Here is a 21,853-nt window from a genome sequence, read left to right as displayed (position 1 = left end):
GGTGAGAGGGTGAAGAGCAAGAGGGGGCCAAACGTGCCCTTTTAAGATGCATTAATTCCACCCATGAAGACAGAGCTCTCAAGGCCTAATCACCTGTTAAAGGTCCCACCTCCTAATACTATTATAATGGCAACTAAATTTTAACATGAGTGTTGGAAGGGACAAACACTCAAACCATAGCAATAGCCCAGACTCTTTTTCTCTGAATGTTCCTTTTTCTTTTATAGTCGTATGGGGGGTCAGGATGGAATGGGAAATATCTGTCTGTTCTATATGTAAACTTTCCACCAACCCTTTTTTTTCAGCTCCATCTCGCACCCCCATCTTCAAAAATACCTGGTGCCTCAGAGTCCTGAGCTTTGCTGAATGTCTGTTGTATGAACTGAATTTCTTCTTGCTGGCTTCTCTCTCTCTCTCTCTCTCTCTCTCAAATGTTTTAATCTGTTTTTAAAATTTATTTATTTATTATTTATTTTTTAGTTGTCAATGAACCTCTTTTTATTTTATTTATTTATATGTGGTGCTGAGAATCAAACCCAGTGCCTCACACATGCTAGGCAAGTGCTCTACCACTGAGCCACAACCCCAGCCCTGGCTTTTCTTATCACAAGCCTAGGGCTCAGTTTGTTACGTGTGCTAAAGCACTTCTCAGAGTCCACCTACTTCATGGCCTCCAACATTCTGCTGACATCTCTTGGGTACTATTGCCTTCTTTGATACAGTCTCCCCTACTCGACTTGGAATTGCTTGAGGTCAAGGGATGATTGTTTTATCACCTTCTAAACACTGTACCGGGCAACTCAAAAATGTTTGTTGAACAAATTCATGAAGAGAACTAAGCTGATACTTGAAGGATGAGATGGCAGGAAAGGGTGGACGCATTCTGTAAGCACAGGGAATGGCAGAGTAAAAGATCATAGGTGAGAGAAAGCAGAGCATCAACAACCTGATGGTAACCTGATATACTGCAGTCAAGAGGGCAAAGCTGGGGGATTTAGCAGAAGCCAGCTTTTGCCTGTGTCATGGAGCTTGGGCTTTGCTCTGAGAATTAGAGTTTTTTAGAGAAGCAGAATAGAATGTGTATGCATGTATGCACACATCTACAAATACACACATACACACATACTCATACACACATATACATGTGTGTAAATACATGTGTATAAATGTTTCTGTATACACAAAGAGATTTATTACAAGGAATTGACTTATATGACTATGGAGGCTGACCATTCTCAAGATCTTTAAGTTGACTCAGCAAGCTGAAGGCCCCCAAAGCCCCTAGTGTAGTTCTAGTCTACAGGCCGGCAGGCTTGAGACCCAGGAAGAGCCAGTGTTTCAGTTCAAGCATTTCCTAGGTTAATAATCCTCTTCTCCAAACCATTCCTCCTGAGTTTCCTGTCTTATTACATGAGTTTCCATCTTATTTGATCAAACATTATTTTAGGTGTTTTGCGCAAGAGTTTATGGATGAAGTTAATATTTAAATTTGTAGGCTGAATAAAGCAGAGGACAACTCCTAGTGTTGGTGACCTTCTTCCAATTCAATAAAGGCCTGAAGAGAAGGATAAGAGCAAATAAGAGCAAATTCTTCAAACCCTCCCACAGAACCTGAAACAGTGAATCTTCCATGGACAAACTCAATACATATTTGTGTAGTTGAAAAGGCAAGCTGACTCCACAATGTGGTACTTAAAAGTTAAACCAAAAAAAAAAAAAAAAAAGCAAAAGTAACTACAAATTTTAAATATAAATCTAAAATTCACTCTCTATGATAAGTCTCCCAAAGAATTTATATATGCAGCTGCCACATAAGTGTTGATTTTACATCCATATGATAAGTTTACCATTCCTCTTAGATAACCAGGTAATAAAAGCTAATTATAGTTATTATTGCCAGGAGATCATAAAGACGGCTGTTCTTCATGGTAAATTTTGTTTTCCCAAAATGTCAAGCACACAAAAATGTTCTCTCTACGCTCTTCCTTAAGTATTAAAAAGTGAAATTCAGCGAATGAGGCAGGCTGTGTCCATTTCCAAAGTAGAAAATTCTCCCACCTGTGGATCATAACAATTCCCTGTCCTCACGGACATTTGCTAACCCATGTGCAGGCACAGCCATTGGAGCAGATGCAGGCTGAAATGAATGTGTGTGCTTGCTTACCTTCAGCTTTCCACGCTGGCACTACCAGATCTCCTCCACTTACAAACAAGTGGGGAGACCATGTTTCATACTCCCCCAACCACCAAGACTTCAAATAAAAGGGCCCAAAATTTTAAAATAAGGATGCAGAAAAATGAAAGAAAAAGAGTGTAGATTAAGTATTTCAATAGAAAAATAAATATGTAAAGTCATAAACCCTTTAACAACGTAAACCTAAAAAATAAATAAATAGGCATGTGACAAACTGATCAGGAAAATATTTGGGGGAGCAGAGTACATGGGAAAAGTAAAAAGTCTGGAATTAGAAAATATTAGACAGAAATTTTGATTCCAGTGTACACTAACAGATCTGGGGTAAGGCTTTCTCCTTTCCTTGGCTAAACTTATATGTATATTGGAGGAAATACCATCTGTTTCACAGGGTGATGTCCAAGAATAAATGAGATAATATGTGTTAACATAGCTGACATGGGGTCATCATTAGGAGTGTCAAATTTTAGTTGAGTCTGAATTTTATAAACTGCAATTTACTTAAAAAAACAAACAGAGCTGGGATTGTGGTTCAGGGGAAGAGCGCTTGCCTGGCGAGTGTGAGGCCCTAGGTTCGATCCTCAGCACCACATAAAAAATAAATAAGTGAATAAAATAAAGGTATTGTATCCAACTACAAATAAAAAATAAATATTAAAAAATGTTAGTTTAAAAAACAAACAAATATTTCATTACATCATGAAGTTAATTCATTCCATCATTTTGTTTTAAGGCTCAAGCAGGATTTCTTTTGCATCCCCTAGATGCTTAGCCTGGGTGGCTTTACACATCATTTTTAATACTTCCAGAAAATCTAGGGTATAGGTCACAGTTTTAAAAATTTATCTTAAGGTAAGGAAACAGTCCCAGAGGAGAAGTCTGTGTCTTTACAGTTTATGTGCGGCTGCCATATGAAAACATCTATGATCAAGTTCCCCATTCTTTAAATAGAGATATGAATCAGCTGCTAATTCTCTACATACTAGGTCAAAGAATAGTTCACATAGCTTCTGTGAATTCATATGACACAGCTTCCTTATTTCAATTACTCTTAGGACTTATGGAGCAAGAATCCACCCTGCATAATGAAGTGCTAAAAAAGATGCAAAACAAAGATAGCCTGAAAGAATCAGGCAATTCCATCAATAGAGAGGGAGAAAAAGTGGAGCATTTTGGAAAATTAGTCTTCCAAGTAGCCAGAAACAAAAAAGTTAGGAAACTGGGACTACCGACAAGGGGTGAGGCAACATGGCCAGGCCTGGGTTGGTGTTGATGGGCAAAAGGGACAAGAGGTACAGAGACTGATTGTCTCCTGAGGATAATTGAGAAGGATGAGTCAAGGGTAATCATCTAAGGATTCTGGGAATGGTCCTACAATGGATAGAACTATGGCAATTAAGCAAGATAAAGATGAAATCCACTGGAGCCCAAGGAGGCTGAGGCAACATGAAGACAGCTCAGAGAGCTCTGAACAACTCGAGGCTTGTCCCAGCACAGGACAAGGTCAGGACAGAAGATACAGATCTGAGCTCATCAGTACAGAGGTAACTAAAACCATGAGACAGAGTTAACTCTAGTAGGTAGCCCTTAGGTGCAAATGAACAGAAGTGTAAGGACTGACATCTAAATTAGGAAGGAGAAAAAAAAAGCCAATTTAATCAATTTTGGCATGCACTATATTTTTGTAAGAAAAGAATGTTCTCTGTGCCCAGTTAATACCAACAAAGAACGAGGCATGTACACTTTAGATTCTGTCCATTTCAAGAACACTCATACTCAGAGGAAGGAAATCATGGCTAGAAACAAAGCCCTTGGAACCAGATAGAAATATTAAAATCTCATTTCCAATTCACCAGTGTGTAAGATCTGCTTCCATCAACAAAACCCTGGAAGTATCCAGCAAATCTGTCTTCTACCTGCAATGACCACAACATCTAAATTCAATCTGTCCTTCCTCATCCATCCTATTTTCTGCAAGTTATCAACCACATACTGAGCATACATTAAGAGCAGATGGAGATACCTTCTTCTTTGTGGAGTTCAGTCTAGCAAATAGCATCTGCATCCTACCTCTTTTTTTCCAATCCAAAGTATTCAGAATTGAACCTAAGTGGCAATTAACTATCTGTGCTTCTCATCCTTCAGCCATGTAGTTTTTATAGATGAAGGCTGGGTGTTCATTAACCAGCATAGGGATGTCTTCTTTTAAATGAATTTATGTAGTAGGCATCAAATGTGATAAATATGTGAATAGCTCACCACACACTTTAACTCAAGTGGTTGGTCCCTGTGATCACTCTGCAGGGCCTGTCAGTGGTCTGTATGGCAGAGGGTTTCAGCCTTACGAGGCTTCCTAGTCCCTTATGAACTCCAAAGGAATTAGATCACAGGCGGGAAGGGGATTCTTCTCACCTTGTCTCCCTTCTTATCATTTTTTCAAAAGAAATGAAGGAAGGATAAATGAATGAGAAAATATTTTTTAAATTTTTAAATAAAGCAAGAGAATGAAAGAAATGTGGACTCGATAAAACTGTTTTGATAATAGATTTACTGAACCTATTGAACTAACATTGAACTAACATTCATGTTATGAATGTTCAGAAATAAAGCATGATGCTTTAAAATAAGTGTGATAACTCTACCTGTGATGGAAAGAGCCATTAGTGTTTTAATCTTATAAGTCATCCCCTTGCTTGTGGTTTAAGTCACTCTCAGAACCCACAGGGACTCATCATCTAACAAAACTGAATGAAATGGGTTGAGTATAAGTGGCAGGACTGTCTCCTCCTGGAAAAGATATGCCTTGTCTAAAGGTAGCAGGAGAAAGAATGCAAACTTGTCCAAGAAAAATGAAGAAATTGAATTTTTTTCATGAAAAATATTTTTTAAAAATCAGCAAGTGTTTTATAAAATTAAATGTCATGTTGGATATTCTGTAACTGATTCATCCAGAAGTCACCCATTTACCACCTCTGGCCTATAGCAAGTTTGTTATTTGCATGGAAACCCAAACCTTTGTGGGTTTACAAACATTATTGACCTTATCATGCACACTAAATGCAAATAACTTGAGGATGTTGAAAAAACCTAAAAGAAGAGTCATATATTTATAATGTAAAAGAAGAGAGAGAGAGGGCATTTAAAAAATTAAGAATGGTGATAAAACAATGAATATTACTGGTGCTTGTGGGATGAAAGTTTGGATAGTAACAATGGCATTGAAAATCCAATACCAAACCATGCAAGAGTGTTGAAATGGGCTGGAGCTATGCAATCATCATCATCATCGTCATCATCATCGTCATAATCATCATCCAGAACGAGGAGAAAATCTTTGGTGTGGACAATGTTAATTTGGGACATTCGGAATTTCAGCAATGAACATATCATGTTGAACAACCAAGCTGTTGCAAGGCACAAATGATTCCAGTGATTCGGAGCCTTTTTCACTAAAGTTTGTGTTGGGGTCCCAGTGTGTATTCATACACCTATTCATTCTTTCAACAAATATTTGTTGAGTACTTACTGTCTCAGGTACTATCAGAGACACTGGAGAGAGAACACGGCATGAATTAGACAGAAGTTCCTGACCTTCTGTAAATTCTATGAATTTACATTCCAGCTTGGAGAGAGAGACAATGCTTAAGATGATGACTAAATATTTAATATATTAGCTTATTAAGCCTTAGGTAGAAAAAAATAAGTAGGGGAAATAGAAATCTCGGGGTATATAGTGTACATGCCTGGGAAAGGAGGAAGAGTGAGGTTTAACTGAAATTCTAAATAGGGTTCCCAAGAAAGGCTTTCAAAGAAAGTGATATTTGAGTAGAAATATGAGGGGAGGCAGGGCTGACAGTGAGGTTATAGAAGTGCCACAAGCCCTGAAGATATCTGGGATAAGAGATTTCCAGGAGAAAGAAACAAGTACAAAGGTTCTGAGGAAAAGTGTGCTGGTCATTTTCAAGGTCAATGTGATAAAGCCAAGAATGAGGGGTATGGTGGTAGCAGATGAGGTCAGAAAGGCCTGATCATGCATGGTATTGGCTTTTAAAACAGATAACATTGGAAGCCACTGCAGGGAGGGGGTCTAATTGAGGGGGTTACAGAATCTGATATTTTAAAGGATCCCCTTGTCTGCTGTGTCATTATTGAACCATAGGAGAGCCTCGCCAAATGAAGTGAGACCAACTGGATGGTTGTTGCAATATGTGTAGGTAAGAGACAATGGTGGTCTGGAGAAATCTTAGAAAAAGAAACGGCAAGATGACAGCAGATTCTGAGAACATTTGACAAGAGAGCTGATAGGATTTGCTGACAGACTGATTGCTTTGTGGCATATGAGAAGGTAAAGAGTCAAGTTTGAAGCACTGCAAGAGTGAAGTTGACATTAACCAACATGGAGAAGACTGGATGAAGAGCAGGCCTGATAGCAGAGAATAGTAGGTACTCAATCTTAGATCTGTTAAGACAATTAGGGGTCCATTTAGGAAATGCTGAGTAGGCAGTTGGATATAGGGGTCTGGAGGTCCATGCTGAAGGCTTGTGTTTGAATTCATCACCATGTAGATGGCACTTAAGCTGGATGAGCTCACCTAGGAATATCAGAGAAGTCCAAGCTCTGAGCTCTGGAGCACTCCAACAAAAGAGGTTAGGAAAATGAAGAGGAATCCACAAAGGACACTAAGAAGGAGCTCCCAGTGAGGCAGGAGATAAATCTGATGACTGTGATGGCTGAGAGGCCTGGCAAGGACAGATCTGAAAGAGGGCACAGGGATTAGCTTTGAAAAGCTGCTGACTGGTGGTAGAATAAAGACAGAGAACTAACCAACCACTGGATGAAAATTACTAGCAAGTGTGTAAAGGTAGCTGATAAACTGATGGAAGAGTGGAAAAAATGCCATTGGAATGGGTTTTCAAAGGAATGAAAGGGGAGAAATTGGAGACCAGAATTTTAAATATAAATTTCAGAAGATTTATTGTAAGGGGACAAGAGAAATATGGTGGAAGGTGGCTGAAGGGGAAGTTGACTCGATCGAGGTTTTTTGGTTGTTTTAAGATGGGAGAAAAAAAAAGTCTATATCTATGATTCCAGGATGTGTGTGTGTGTGTGTGTGTGTGTGAGAGAGAGAGAGAGAGAGAGAGAGAGGAGAGAGAGAGAGAGAGATGGGGGAGGGGGGAGAAACAGAAAGCAAAAGAGATTATTCAGCAAGAGACTAGGGAAGATTTGCTGGAGCATTTTTTTGAATAGGAAAGAGATGATGAGATATAGTAAACAAGTAGAGGGCTCGGTGGCATCTAGGAGCAATGACAATTCAACCACAGGATAGAAGAGTAAACAAAGGTTCTGTGAAGTGGGCCTATGAAAATTATTTTGAGTTCCTTAATTTCCTCTGTAAGTGGAGCTCTGGGAGGATTACAGAGAATGGAGGGTGTGTGTATGAAATTATTGCCTAGAAGTTTGGAAGGATGAATGCTTTAGGAGAATGGGGTATGATGGCTGGGCAGTATTCAAAGCCAGCCATTATAGTTTTAAAATAATCTTAACTTTTCATTTTGAAATAACTTCAGAATTACCAAAAAGGTAAAATAATAGTTAAAAGAATTTCCATACGTCCTTCACCCAACTTTCCCAAACTAGCATCTTACATAATCATTGTATAATACCAATATGGAAATTATCATTTCTACCATTAACTACAGACCTCTTTCAACTTTAGTAGATTGTCTATTAATGTCCTCTTTCTGGATTAGGGTACCAACTAATGAACTTGGTTGTGATATCTCTTTAAATCTGGGATAGTTCTTCAATCTGTCTTTTATCACCTCAACACTTTTAATAAGGACATTCATAGAATGTCCCTCAGTTTTGGCTTGTGTATTTCTTCAGTTTAATTTGGGTATATATTTGGGCAAGAGTATCACAAAAGTGATTTTGTATCTTTCTTAGAGCACTGTATCATAGGGCATGATAATCTGCTACGGTCTTCCACTTTAAAGTTACTATTATTAAAAATAGGTGACCATGAATTTAAAATAAGAGTATTTCATATGAGTTTCCTCCTGCTACAGTACTGAGTAGGTGGAGAGTTAATTTAATATTGTGGTTTACCAAATGAGTGTCTTAGATAAGGTGAAACCTAAAACAGCTGCAGATATCATCACAGAGGAGGGTAAATTTGCCTTCAAAGAGGAGGGTAAATGCCTCTTGATCATCAATGGAGACCAAGACAACGGTTATAGAAAGGGCAATGGACCGTTTGTATATAACCTCAAAGAAGAAAAACAGACCTAGTTTTAAAATTTCACAGAACTGATTTACCCCCATCTTTACAGGAAATGCTTCTGGGAACTTCTGAGAAATACTTTAAATCCATTTTAGTCACTCTAGACTAATACACAAATGCACTTGAAAATAGCCTTCTGAAATCGGATCTGTTCGGAGGTTCTAGATTTTTACTTGTTCATCCAACAAATCCTTATTGACCAATATCTGTTCCCACTTGGTGTGTGCAATAGGTGACAGAGTACATAAAAGAGGTGTCAAATATCAAATTAAAACATCCTAGGGACTCCATGAAAAATCAGGTTTTCAATCCCCAGTACTATAATCAATCAATCAAATGAAAATGAAAGTGAAAATATGATTAAATATTCTGAATTTTCTAATATACATGTACCAAACTAAGCATTTTTCTTACAATAAGATCTCAAACCCCTCTTCAGCTCTACACTTTCAAAGAAAGGCAGAAAATGGAAGGAGGTCTGAGGCAAGGTAGGAACTATACTAGACCACATGTCAAGAGATCCTAAATCTACATATGGCTGGTTCAAGCTGGTCTAGAGACAAGGGTAAGCTCTCAGGCCCTGGAGTTACAAAGGCCTGGGTTCCAAACCTGCTCCTGAATTTATGATCTTAGTGACCTTGAACAAGCTTCTTAATGCCTCTAAGCCTCAGTTTCCTTATCAGTAAAAGAGGAACAGAGTACATAATGCTTACATCATAGCACAGCTGCAGGGTATAAATGAGGAACTGCATGATGAATACTACCATGTAGTCCAACAGAGCCAGTATTAATACATTTTATTGTCATTCATTATTAGTCATCTTTCTGGGCTTCATTTTCCAGAACTAAGGACAATCAACCAGAGTAGAATTTCTCTAACATGCGTAAGTATATATAAATAATGATCCCAAAGTTCCAGAGTTGTGTTTACCTTTTACACCAGAAAACATAAAACTTGAAATAAACTGCTAATGCAGTTAGATCACAACTATAAATCCAAGCTTAAAATTGAACACATACACACCCCCAACTCAGTATTTTAATAAGGATAGTGGTGATTTACTGGGATTGTCATACTTAACCCTGTGGCCTGATGCTGACCCCCAAGGCCAGGTTCCGCCCAGGCTTCAGCGCATGCATTCTGTGCCAGCTCAGCACTTGTTCACTGTCAGTGAACTACTACTACCTTCAGTGACATCATGGGCTTTTCACTTTACACTTACTCCTGATTAAGTCAGAGCTGCTTCTTTAATCATTCGCTCTTAAACATTACGGGAGTAACTTGGCTTCAATTCCAGATTCATTTCAGTACCAATTCCATGGCTTCTCTACTCCAGATGTGTCAGTGGCTCTCTACCACCAGTTGATACCCTGATGTTTAGGTTCCTCCCAGACCTTCACATCACCCTTTCCTACTCAATTTCTTCTCTAGTCAAACTGGGATACCTGCTAAGCATCTCTGGAATTTGTTGTGATTTCCTTTGTGGCCAAGTGGTCACAATCTTGGTAAATATTTCATGTATACTGAAGAGAATGCATTTTCTTCTATTAAACACAAATATCTCTACATGTCTCTCAGATCATGTTTAATGACTTATTCAAAAAATATCCTCAGTAATTTTTTTGTTCACCCTTTTATTTTCTGAGAGATAAATGTTTTACAAAAAAAAAAAAGTAAAAAAATCCCCATGTTAGAGGTGGAATTATCAATATCTCCTTATAATTTTTTCAATTTGTGTTTCATGTATTTAGAAGTTACAAGGTACAGAAAGCTTCATATAGGCAATTCATTTTGACAAATCATATTTTGTGTATTCTTAAAAATGAGCCCATTAGGGCTGGGGTATATAGCTCAGTCGTATAGCACTTGCCTAGCATGAACAAGGTCCTATATTCAATCCCCAATACTGCAATCAATCAATCAATCAATCAAATAAAAGTGAACCCATAAGAGTCTACTTTGTCCAGCATATTATTTGATTAGCCTTTCAATCACTAGGGAGAACAATTTCCTTGACACTGTGCAGGCCAGGGTGTGGATTTCCACTCCCTATTGCATAGAAAGAGTCTTAATTTTGGGCTGTCAGCTTTGTACACAGTGTTTCATCTCAGTTGGTTGCCTGCTGTGTAGACTAGACAGCCTGTCTTCTATGGAGGTGGGATGATTCCAGTGTCTACTTCTTAAAAGTCCATTTCCAAATCAGATATCCCTATGGACCACCATGACTTCACCTACAGTTCACATCATTGTCATTAACATCTTTTTCGTTTGCAACACCCAGGATGTCTTTTTCTGTTCATCTCAACTATATATTTAATCTGGCATTTCTACTCATTTGAGGTGGGCAGGAGGCCATCCATATCAGTGCTGGTGGCCACATAGACTGAAAGTCCCAGCATCAATTTCTAACTAAAGGAACTACACATGCTTAAATATAAAATAACATCTTTCAAAAGCATACAATGCCATTTTCATGTAACTTACCAACAAAATCAGTTATATGTAGTAATAATAATAGTAGTAATAAGTATGGTACTTCCTTTGGAATCCATTGAGGAATTGACATTCACTGACGATTTCCCAGGCACCAGGTTAATAAGGCACTTTAAGGATGTTCTCATTTAATTTTCACAATAATTTTATATAGAGCAGTGCATTATTGTCCCAATTTTACTTACAAGATTGAGTAACTTGACCAAAGTCATATAATTAGTAAATGGTGATGCCCATATTTAAACCAGTCTGTCTGACTTTAGGGTCTTCATATGTAACCATTTTATATCTCATATTAAATTGAGGCATTTTAGGTATCCATAATGTAAAAAGGCCCTTAAAAATCACTAAGGAGAACAACACACATTACAATATAAAAATTAGCAAGGCACTAAGATAAGCCATTTACAACAGAATACATCCAGTAATAAGCACAGGAAAGAATGTTTGAATTTGTTATTAATCAAAGCTTGCACTAGTTAAAATAAGATGGAATTTTCGACCTATCAGAGTAATGAAGATTAAAGAATTGCTTAATCCTAGGTTCACTTAGAGTAAAGAGAAATGAACACTCCACACAACTAGTGAGAGCTAAAATCAAGATTTCTGGAGGAAAAATATTGAATATTTTATCAAAAACTTTAAAATATTTATGCCATGTAGAAAAAGTTCTCATATTTTTAAGAAAAACAATATTCTATAAAATAGCAATGTAACAGAAAATTTTTAAATTGAAAATATTTAAAGGCTCCTGTGCATTTGTATCTATATAAATGGCTGTAAGCAAATATATTATATGAAAACATTAACATTAGTTATCTCTATATGAGATAAGTACAGGAAATTTTGCTTCTCTGTTTTTTAAAAATGTATATAACTTAATTTTTCCACAATAAACCTCTACAAATTTCATTACTCTCTGTTTCGTGTTTTCTCTTTCTTTTTCTTCTTCTTCTTCTTCTTTTTTTTTTTTTTAACAATATCTGGGCTGATGGAAAGTCAAGGTGCTAAGCCTATAAAATCAAAGGCTGATATCAGAAAGAGCAAGGAGGATCTAACCCTATTGTTCTATGGGATGTGTATGGTGTGGATCTGAATGTCCCCCAAAAGTTCCTGTGTTGAAAGTGTGGTCCTCAGGAAGGTGCAGAGGCAAGGCTCTTGGGAAATGATCAGATAGCAAGGGCTCTGACCTCATTAGCTAGTTGATCCACTTGATGGAGTAATAATTTGAACTACTACTGTTTCCCTGTTGCTGTGAGCTGAGCAGCTTTTCTGACAGCTTTTCTGTCACTGCCGTGACAGTTCAGCAATGGAAGTGGCTGATTGTGGTCTGGACTAAGACCTCTGAAACCCTGACCCAAAATAAATCTTTCCTCCTCTAAGTTGTTCTTGTCAGGTATTTGAGTTACAGGGACAAAAAGCTGACTAACACAGGATGTCTGAGGTAAAATGTCAAGGAAAAAAAGAGAGTTGCTAAAAAAAATAATAATAATAGAGTTGTCCAAAAAAATGCAATGTGATCTCTTTTTATATAAAAGTTTTATAAATACTGTACACACACATACATACATACATAATACACACGTGTGTGTAAATAAATATATATTTACATATATCTTTATTTTATATGTATGTAAATATATATTTATATACATATAATATAAATATATGTAACATATATTATATTTATATTACATTATATATATATATATATTCTGAAATGTCTCACACCAAACATTTAGAGTTGGGGCAAATACAGAGAAGAATTTCACTTCCTGAACCTTATTATTTTTTCTCCAACAAGCAGAAATTACTTTGATATTAAACTCAATTAAACATAAGAAAGTTGGGCTGGGGATGTGGCGCAACGGTAGAGCGCTTGCCTTGCATAGGCAAAGCCCTGGGTTCGATCCTCAGCACCACATAAAAATAAATAAAGGTATTGTGTCCAACTATAACTAAAAATAAATATTAAAAAAATAAAAAAGTTGGAGAAGAAACTGATCAAAACCTGTGAAGTATACACATGAATCTTCTCACTAAATCATGAAAATACCAAACTCAAATGCTACCATTAACCAAAACTGATAGATTTTATGTAATGGAAAATAAAAATCACCCAGTCTAGTAGAAAAAAACAGAAACAAAACTATAGACATTTGTACTCTAAGACCAGCATAGGTGAAAACAACCAATATATTCAAACATTATTTATTTATACTTATATATAATTGATAATACTAGTTTATGAGCAGAAACTAGCATTGGAATCATAGAATATGAGATGGAAAGATCCTTAAAGGGGAGGAAACAGGTTCATGGAGGCTAACCAACTGCAGCTATACTTTTAAGATTGATAAAGCAGATGAAAATGCCCAATAATTTCCTCAGATCCTTTTTTAGGAGAGAGCTATACTAGTGCTGACTTTAATTTCTTATGTAAATCTCATGATGGCACTTTTAGGATAAGTACTCATTATTTAAAAGAAATAACTCTTAGAGAGTATTTTACTAGTTTCATGAGTTTAAAAAAAAATATGGATCTTGTCTCTAACTCACCCTGTCCCCATCAAAAATGTGTCCCTTCGACTTTAGAGAGGTACCATCAGATATCTGGAAGAAAGGTGTCTGCTAATTTTTATGCTTTTGGTTCTGAAGGGCGGAGGTCACTTGGGGGAGGTCTAAAGGTCACACAGGAGATAAGGGCTTCTTTCATTTCTGCTGGATTCCTTCACCTCTGTGCTTCCTTAATCTTCAGCCAGAACCTGTCAACTCATTCACAATCCACACCTCCATGGACTGTAGAAAGCTCTTCTACAGTACTCTAAGGCTTCTGCACCTCACAGAAAACACTTCTCTTTGAAAATGACTCTTTACCCCATGGACATAGTATAAATAAGAGAAATACGCTGATTAAGAAACACAGCCAAAGGTAGTCCTCGGGTATAAGTCTAAAAATCTCAGCTGTTCCAATTCATCACAGCTCGTCTTACAGCTAACCATACTAGATTAGAAAAACCAGCCCTTCCAGTTCCTAACTAAATAATTTCTCCTAAGCAAGTGGTGCCAAACCGGATTTATTATATTCATGGTTCTACATTCAGTCACCGTGGTCTGTCGCTTTAGCTCCCTTCAGAATGCTGGTATCATCACGGTCCCCAGGAATACTAGTTTCCTTTATTTTTCTCTTGTACCTTCACTGGGGACATCAAGTATCTCACAACCACGTACTGCAAACGTCCACAGTGAGTGACACTGTAGGAGGAGATGCTTTGTTCTTTCCCAAGTAGGAACACCTGGGTAAAATGATACACCAAGTTACAAGTCCTCTGGAAGCAATCCTTTCAATGCCATGAATCTGAGTAGGGAAGTGCAAAGTGGGAAGGGAACATTCTGAATTCTTTTGTGCTTATGGAGGGCAGGGGTGCCTGATTGGTCTAATTCTGTGTGGACTGGGAAGTGACGATGCACATGGGGTTCCTGGACACAAGGAATGGGCTGGCAATGTTCCCATGACTCAGGGTGAGGCACCATCCAATGAGAAGCAGGAGTAGGCTAAGTCTCAAGAGTGGAAACACCTAAAACATCTAGTTTGGTTGTTTGCATGGAGACCTCTTTTAGCCACAGAACCTACTCTTCAAAGCCAGTTTTCAGGAAAGTCTAAAATGTCCAACTTACAAAAGCAGAGCTGCTGTTCTCCTGTGGCTTCTTAGTAGAGCTGGACACCAAATCCTCTTCCTTTGCTGAGTATTATGTCACCTGGAATGACTGGCAGAGGAAATGAAGGAGCTTCCTCCATACTATCAAGGCAAGTGACTACCTGAGGCAGGGTGAGGAGAGAAGCAGTGTCCTGGAACCATTGTTAATTTCAACCCTGATAAAAATTTCTGACATCAAAACACATTATGAAAGTGGAAACGTAGCAGAATGGTCAAAGCATATCAAACCACATGGTGCTGAAACACACGCTGCAGTTTCAGCTGTCCAGCTGTGGTATAAGAAATGCAAGTTCTTCACCTTGGGGAATACAGTGCATCACTACATGCCCAGGTAATCCCTGTTCATTCCCACCATTAGCCCTTTAAAATCTGTAGCTTCACTACACTTATGAATAAAACATATGCTCAATCAGGACAGTGAGTGTAAAGCAGAACGATAGGTTTGAAAAATAAATCACTGTATCTGCTGTTTGAGGTCATAAATTGCTATTGACATTATAAGGAAGAATAAGCCATTACAAAGCATTTCTAAATGCTACAGGTGTTTGTTGAGGGCTCACCAAAGGCCATGCAGCTCAGTCACCTTATGGCATGTTACATCTTCCCTGTAAGTTTAGGACAAACTCCCAGCAGAGTTCAAGACCTCAAATATACTCAGCTCCCAAAGCTTGGTGTGCCCATCTGAGAAACCCTAGGAAGGTTCTGTGCTTCTGTAACACCTTTTCTCTGGCTGTTCAGAGGAGCATCACATGGCAGCCCTTCTGCCTTTTCCACCTTTGTTAAGCTCACCAGCGGGCCCAGGAGGCTGGGAACAAAGTGGCTTTCATCCTCAGGTTGACTGGCTGAAATTCATCATGGATTCAGTCCAGCTGGAGCAATGCTGCTACAATACTCCACTCACATGAGGGACAGGTCAAGGCTTCCTGGACACGTCACTGTACTTGGACTCTTTCAGGCACCAGCTTGTCTCACTATTCCTCTGTGGCTCAGAGTATAAGGACCAAGGACCAGTAACAGAATGTAGGCCACTTCCTAGGGCACAGACTGTGTGTCACTGAGTGCTATAAACTAGGTCCTCTAACTTTCAGAGACATCAGCAAACTAAGTGTGAAACTTGATGGAAAAATGCCCAGGATTTATCCTCTAGTCCTCCAGATATTTCTGTGAATATGAACTGTTATCACATAAAGCAGGGGCATGGAGACAGAAACCTGGGCTGTTTGCCTAACTAAATAATTTTCATTAGTTTTCTAACACATACTGAGCACTCCCTCACTAAACTCTGGACACTGATTATCTCTTTAAATTCTCAATGGCCTTGGGTTGGGTACCATTTCCTTCCAATTGTACAAGTGAGGAAACCACGGGGGCTTAAAGAGGTTGGGCAGATGGCCCAAGGGCACAGAGCTAATAGGTGGCAGCAGGAGGATTTGAACCCAGACAAGTAGAGATATGCTATGCTGCTTTTGATTGAAATGTGATGCAAATATTAGAATTCTCAATTAAAGTGATAACTGGGCATAAGTTTAAGGCAGGAGAATCGTGAGTTCAAAGCCAGCCTCAGCAACTTAGTGAGGCCCTAAAGTCAACAATTAGCAGAGTGCCTTCCATATAGGAACAAATATTGCTCATGTTTAAGACCATGTCATAACCCACAGCATGAGGACAGTTTACTTAGTCAAACCAACAAGGAAACAAATATTAACTGTCTTTCTGTTGCTATTGTTGATGGACACAATCATATAATATACACAAATACCTGACATCAGCTGGTTGCAGACAAATAGTCTATAATGACTGCTACAGCTAAGAAAATACAAATTGTTTTTGAGCAATTGGGATAGTGCAAATAAATAACACTATTCTACCTAAGCAACATCAAAACAAATTGTTAAAAAAATAAAAATTCAAGTAGCTATAATTATAAATAATGAAACCTTGGAAATGATTTTAAAATTTTCATTTTAGTGTTTGAAATTATAAAGAGTCAAATGATTCATTATAAATTGCTTTAATAAAGTTTAAAGTTCAGCACCTATACAAGTGTCTTATATATAGTAGGTGTCCAATATATTAATCTGGAATGAATGACTGAATTCATTACTGTGCTTTTAAAATCAGACATTGTCCTTTCATTATGTTCAGGATATTTTTATATTAATTCCATAATGCAGACTGAATGTCATTTCCTTATTGATAATGGTTTTTTTACAAAGAAATTCCAGGATTTCTAGTTCAAACAAAGGAAATGAAACAGCTATCATCTTGAAAAAGCAAAAAGTATAACTGGCCAAAAATAATGAACAGAAATGAAGTTTTGTTCTTTGCAGTGAAATATGAAGGGTAAAAGGAAGAGTAGAGTCTTCTAAATATTTTTATTAATATTGGAGAAAATATAAAACTATCCTCTAGGCAAGAGCATGAAAACACTTGGCATAAATGAATGTGTTTAAGACACTGTAAACTATGAAGAGTAAATATGTTTCATAGTATATATAATTAGTATAAACAGATAAACAGACCAAGAAAACACCTCTTTTTCAAAAGCACTTTGGTGTCCTGGGTTATCCTGGGGACTCAATATTGAATTCACATGTACTCAAAAATAACTCTTCATTCTTTAGATGAAATTCAAAAACTAATATGAGCAGGGCATGGTGGTGCATGCCTATAATCCCAGCGGCTCAGGAGTTTAAGGCAGGAGAATCGTGAGTTCAAAGCCAGCCTCAGCAACTTAGTGAGGCCCTAAGCAACTCAGTGAGACTCTGACTCTAAATAAAAAACAAAACAGGGCTGGGGTTGTGGCTCAGTAGTTAAGTGTTCCTGGTACCAAATACAAAACAAACTAACAAACTAATATTAACATAAAACCACAAGTTACTACTTTATTTCCATATGATAAAATAGATTAAATCGACACTGACACAATTGTTCAGCAAATTCTGTTCTGTTTAAAAGGAAAATAACTGGAGAGAAATCTATGGAAAATAGTTAAGATTTCTAGTAACACTTTTTTTTTTTTTTTAACTTCATTCCAACAGTACTGTGTCCTTTCACCAAGAGCAAATCTAAGGTTCCCCCACTTCCAACCCCAACCTGTCCCACTCATTGGGGAAATAAGTAGCATTATCTACCAGTACCTAGGACTGCTCTTTTGCTTTTATCTTAATTTAACAACATGTTTTAAAAAGATGCAAGGTGTCTATAACCTTGGTGCTCACCATTATCCTGAGCACCTTGATACAATTTGCTAATTGAGAGAAAGCATTGTGGTTTTTGTTTGACAAGCTTCTTTCCCTGGTTCTGCCAAACTGCAAAGCTGATGAGACAAATAAACAGGAACATGGTTCTGTACATCAGATAAAGTAAACCTTAAAACCAAACAGGGAGCTGCCTGATTCAATGAGCCATATAATAATTATTTTTTTAAAAGACAGAAAAACAGTAAATCTAAAAATAGTAAAGTGATCAAAACTGAGTGTGATTTGTTTTTTCAAAACCCATCCTACATTTGTATATCAATTCCATGGGTAAATCATGAGTTAAAATAACTATGTATACATATCAAACATACTAAGCAATGGATTTAGTTTTCATAGTAATTATATTATTTGTCTAAAGGTTTGGCACTAGGTGATACTAACAGAAGATAACAAAATGTTCACACTGAGAAAGTTACATATTAAACAGCCATAGGTTCTGGCCTGGTACTTGCTAGAAGAAAATCTGCTAGAAGAAATCTGCAAGGAATGTAGCCTGATGCCTGCTGGGTCCATATGTGACAAAGCATTTTTAAAAATATATTTAAAAATGCATTGCCTTGATTTTGACTATGCAAAACTAAGCACCAATTTCTAAAGGTCAAGCATCTGTAAGTCAAACTGAAATCTAATAGTTCTCATGGTTCAAACCACTTTTCAGAGTACAGGAACTTGACTCAATTTATATAGTGGCATACATATATTTTTTATGCTTAAGAATGATAGAAACATTTTTTCCATATTTGCAAATATGTACAATCAGTACTACTACAGGCAAAGCCTCGCCAGTAGATCTACCTTTTGCTCTCCGCTTTCTTGTCTTTCTGAGAAGTTCATAAATCTATGATGTAGACACAGGCAGAAATGGCATAAATTCATGGTCTGGTCATCTAATCTGGGACAAAGTAATTTTATAAGGAAAAGAAATCACATGCTAATACTAAAGGAAATAATTTGCATAATGTTTCCCAGAGTCAGTTTCTACTTTTTTCATTGTGTTAAAATATAGGCTTACTCCTAAAGAGACTAAGGAAGATTTGATTAGGGAATAAATCTTGAAAGAGTCCCAAAGCTTATTCGAAAGTGTCTCATTTCCCAAAATCTATTACTAAGGTTCCTGCCCCTATACCTAACAAACAACCTGGAAGGAAACTCCATCTACTTCACTTTCTGAGCTGTGATTTCCCCATCTACATAGTGAGTTCTTTCTGGTGCTTTCTCCCTCAAAGCTCCAGAGAAACAACATGCAAACACACGATGCATCTACCGCTGTACATACAGGTTCATCAACACCATGACTGGATAAGAGACAAGTTACAATAATCAGAACGAACGACTGTGACAGAATAGAGTCTCTTTTTTAAAGCCCGCTTGAATTCCTCCCTAATGCTCCTATTCCTACACAGTTCCTCCTCAACCAGGAAGTTTAAAGGATCAGAACGACAAAACAGGTTGCATCAGAGGAAAGCAGAATGTTTGCTTTTCAGGGGCACTGCCAAATAAGCAAGGAGACCCCGCTGCGCAAAAGCGCATCATTAAAGAATACAAGCCCAGACTCTAGACACCCAAGTTAAGCTTCGTATCAGAGAAAAGTAAGTCATTGTCATTAAGAATAAGAAAAAGTAATAACAATTGTCACCACGGCGGTCCGTACAGCAGCTGCACGTGGAGTGGCGTCTCCTCCTGCCCAACCGCCCGCTGCCTCCCCAGCTATCCCACACCGCACCCGAGTGGCGCAAAGGGGCACCACGCGCTGCGCCATGGGCGGGGCCGCCTTCCCGGGGCTCTGCGGGCGACGCGATCGCCCCGCCCGCTCTCCGCCCTGCCCAGTCACCACTCCTGCCCGCCCTGCCCTCCAGCGCCTGCGCATCCATAGGGCGGGGCGGGCTCTACCCGTCTCAGGTGGCCGCTAGTTGCTGAGTGGTCGGTTTCGGTGGCCTCTGGACACAAGATGCCGGAGTCTGGATGCTTGTTTGGGAACAGCATCCTACGGAAAGACGGGCGACCTCACTATACTTTTACCTGACTGGCTAGAGACCCAAGAAAAAGAGACGGAAGCCCAAAAGTCAGTTGATTTGAGAAGCAGATGAGTGGTGTTGGAGTTCAACTCTTCCTGTAATCTCTTAGGGTACTACCAGGGAAATTTTCCAGCATCAAGTAGGGCATACCGCCAGGGAGCAAACCTTGAGCGCTTGTGTGCAGAATTATCTTTTATGGGTGAACAGCCCAATTGCGCAGCTGCAGGTTCCCTTCTAGGCTGTCAACGAAATAGTGGTGTGCCAGGCCTTCTTGATATTGCCCTGCAAACTAAACACACATTTGCGGGGTAGGAGGGGTGTGAATCTTCTCCCATCATTTCCAAAGAGTACTAATTGGGGTTACCAGCAATCCTGGGAAAGCCCATGTTATTTTTGGATTACATGGTTATGACCCAACTGTAGTGATCGAATTTAAACAAGCCATTGTTAGAGAAAGAAAACAATGAATTTGTCAATGTTAGATGTGATGGGTCTTCAGAGGTTTGTATATTGAAAGGATCTTCCACATATAGTGATAACATTTTGTGGTGAAATAAAAGTCATTTCTACAGTTCCGAAAAATCATTTACTGGCTGAAAGAGTATTGGTAGATTGAACTTTGTCCTAACTTGGGAAATTTCAGGTTGATATTGATTAACAATTGTATGTGTATTTTTAAATTGTGCATTAATTAATTATAAATCTAAATTTTTAAAGTAGAAGTTTTAAAAATTATTTTCTTAATCTCATTTTCTTATAAAGAAATTCTGCTTGGATTCAGTATACTATTATCACAGAGTGAGTTTCCTTAAGATATAATTTAAATTCTAATAAATTGCTTTTCAGCAACATGCTTAAAAACTTTTCAATTCTCCCTTAACCAATAGTTATGAAAAAACAGAGTTTATTAATCACTAAAATGCAACAATACCCACAACTTCTTCTTCGAAGACCTTTACCTCCCAAACACCCTAAGCTGCCTTTATATACAAAGAAAACCCATACAGGTACGTGTATTAATCAGATATGTGTATTAAACTTTATGTATTTTTCATAGAATTTCTCTGCCTTGCATAGCTCAGAATCATAATAGTTAAGGACAATAATAATCATAACTTACAGGTGTTTATTGTAAGATGATAACAACCAGATATTAGTTCTACAAGTATAGACATTGTTCCTTATTTGTGAATTTGGTAAATATGGATTTACTCATTGGTAAGATTTATTTGTATAATCTAGCTCCTTCACAGTCATTTGTGGATGGGTGGAAACATGAGCTGTGCTCCCCGCTGAAATGGAAGAGGCTACCGCTGCCTTCTAGTTTCTGCTCCCATTCTGTAAATAAGTGCCCCTTTCCTAGTCTATTTAGTGCTAGACTTCTTGAATTTGGGGGCTTTTTGTTGGTAATTTCATTGTTTAAAAATGACCCTAAGCATAGTGCGTAAGTGCAGTCTAATGTTCCTAAGCACAAGGAAGCTGGGATGTGCCTTACAGAAAACAATCCACGTGTTAGGTAAGCTTCTTCCTTCATGTACAGCACTGTTGGCTGTATGTTCAATGGTAATGAATTAATGATATATATTAATAAATGTTTGTTTTAGTCTGCTTTTTTATCACTGTGACCAACAGACCTGACAAGAACAATGGGAAGGAAGAAAAGTTTATTCTGGTTCACAGTTTCAGAGGTTCAGACCATGGTTGGTGAACTCCATAGCTGTGGGCCTGAGGTGAGGCAGAATTATTACAGAAGGGCACGGCAGAGGAAAGCAGCTCAGAACATGACAACCAGGAACCAGAGACCTTATCTCACCATGGACAAAATAAACCAAAAGTCATACCCCAAGGGACCTACCTTTTCCACTTACATTTTACCTGTCCACA

General features: G+C 38.0%; 2 protein-coding genes across 3 annotated transcripts in view; one reads left to right on the top strand and one right to left on the bottom strand.

The window, feature by feature from the left end:
- Window positions 1–19,688, bottom strand: part of Lcp1 (lymphocyte cytosolic protein 1) — a 78,781-nt gene extending 59,093 nt beyond the window's left edge. Inside the window, exon 1 of one of the 2 annotated variants that reach the window (XM_046454108.2) lies at window positions 19,606–19,688. The gene's annotated coding sequence lies outside the window, so the exon portion shown is untranslated. Of the gene's footprint in view, window positions 1–14,650; window positions 14,793–19,605 lie in introns of those variants that run through there. The other variant, XM_058582579.1, reaches the window with a different exon arrangement.
- A 164-nt stretch (window positions 19,689–19,852) lies between these two features.
- The window catches only part of Lrrc63 (leucine rich repeat containing 63), a 34,011-nt gene continuing 32,010 nt past the window's right edge, over window positions 19,853–21,853 (top strand). Inside the window, exons 1-2 of the mRNA XM_046454295.2 lie at window positions 19,853–20,016; window positions 20,857–20,976. Coding sequence (XP_046310251.1) covers window positions 20,859–20,976 — 118 coding nt within the window. The 5' untranslated portion in view covers window positions 19,853–20,016; window positions 20,857–20,858. The remainder of the gene's footprint in view (window positions 20,017–20,856; window positions 20,977–21,853) is intronic.

Source organism: Marmota monax, unplaced genomic scaffold (assembly GCF_021218885.2).
Source record: "Marmota monax isolate L192 unplaced genomic scaffold, Marmota_monax_Labrador192_F-V1.1 WCK01_AAM20220418_F8-fsc00011, whole genome shotgun sequence".
NCBI lineage: Eukaryota > Metazoa > Chordata > Mammalia > Rodentia > Sciuridae > Marmota > Marmota monax.
This window is presented reverse-complemented; position numbering and strand designations above follow the sequence as displayed.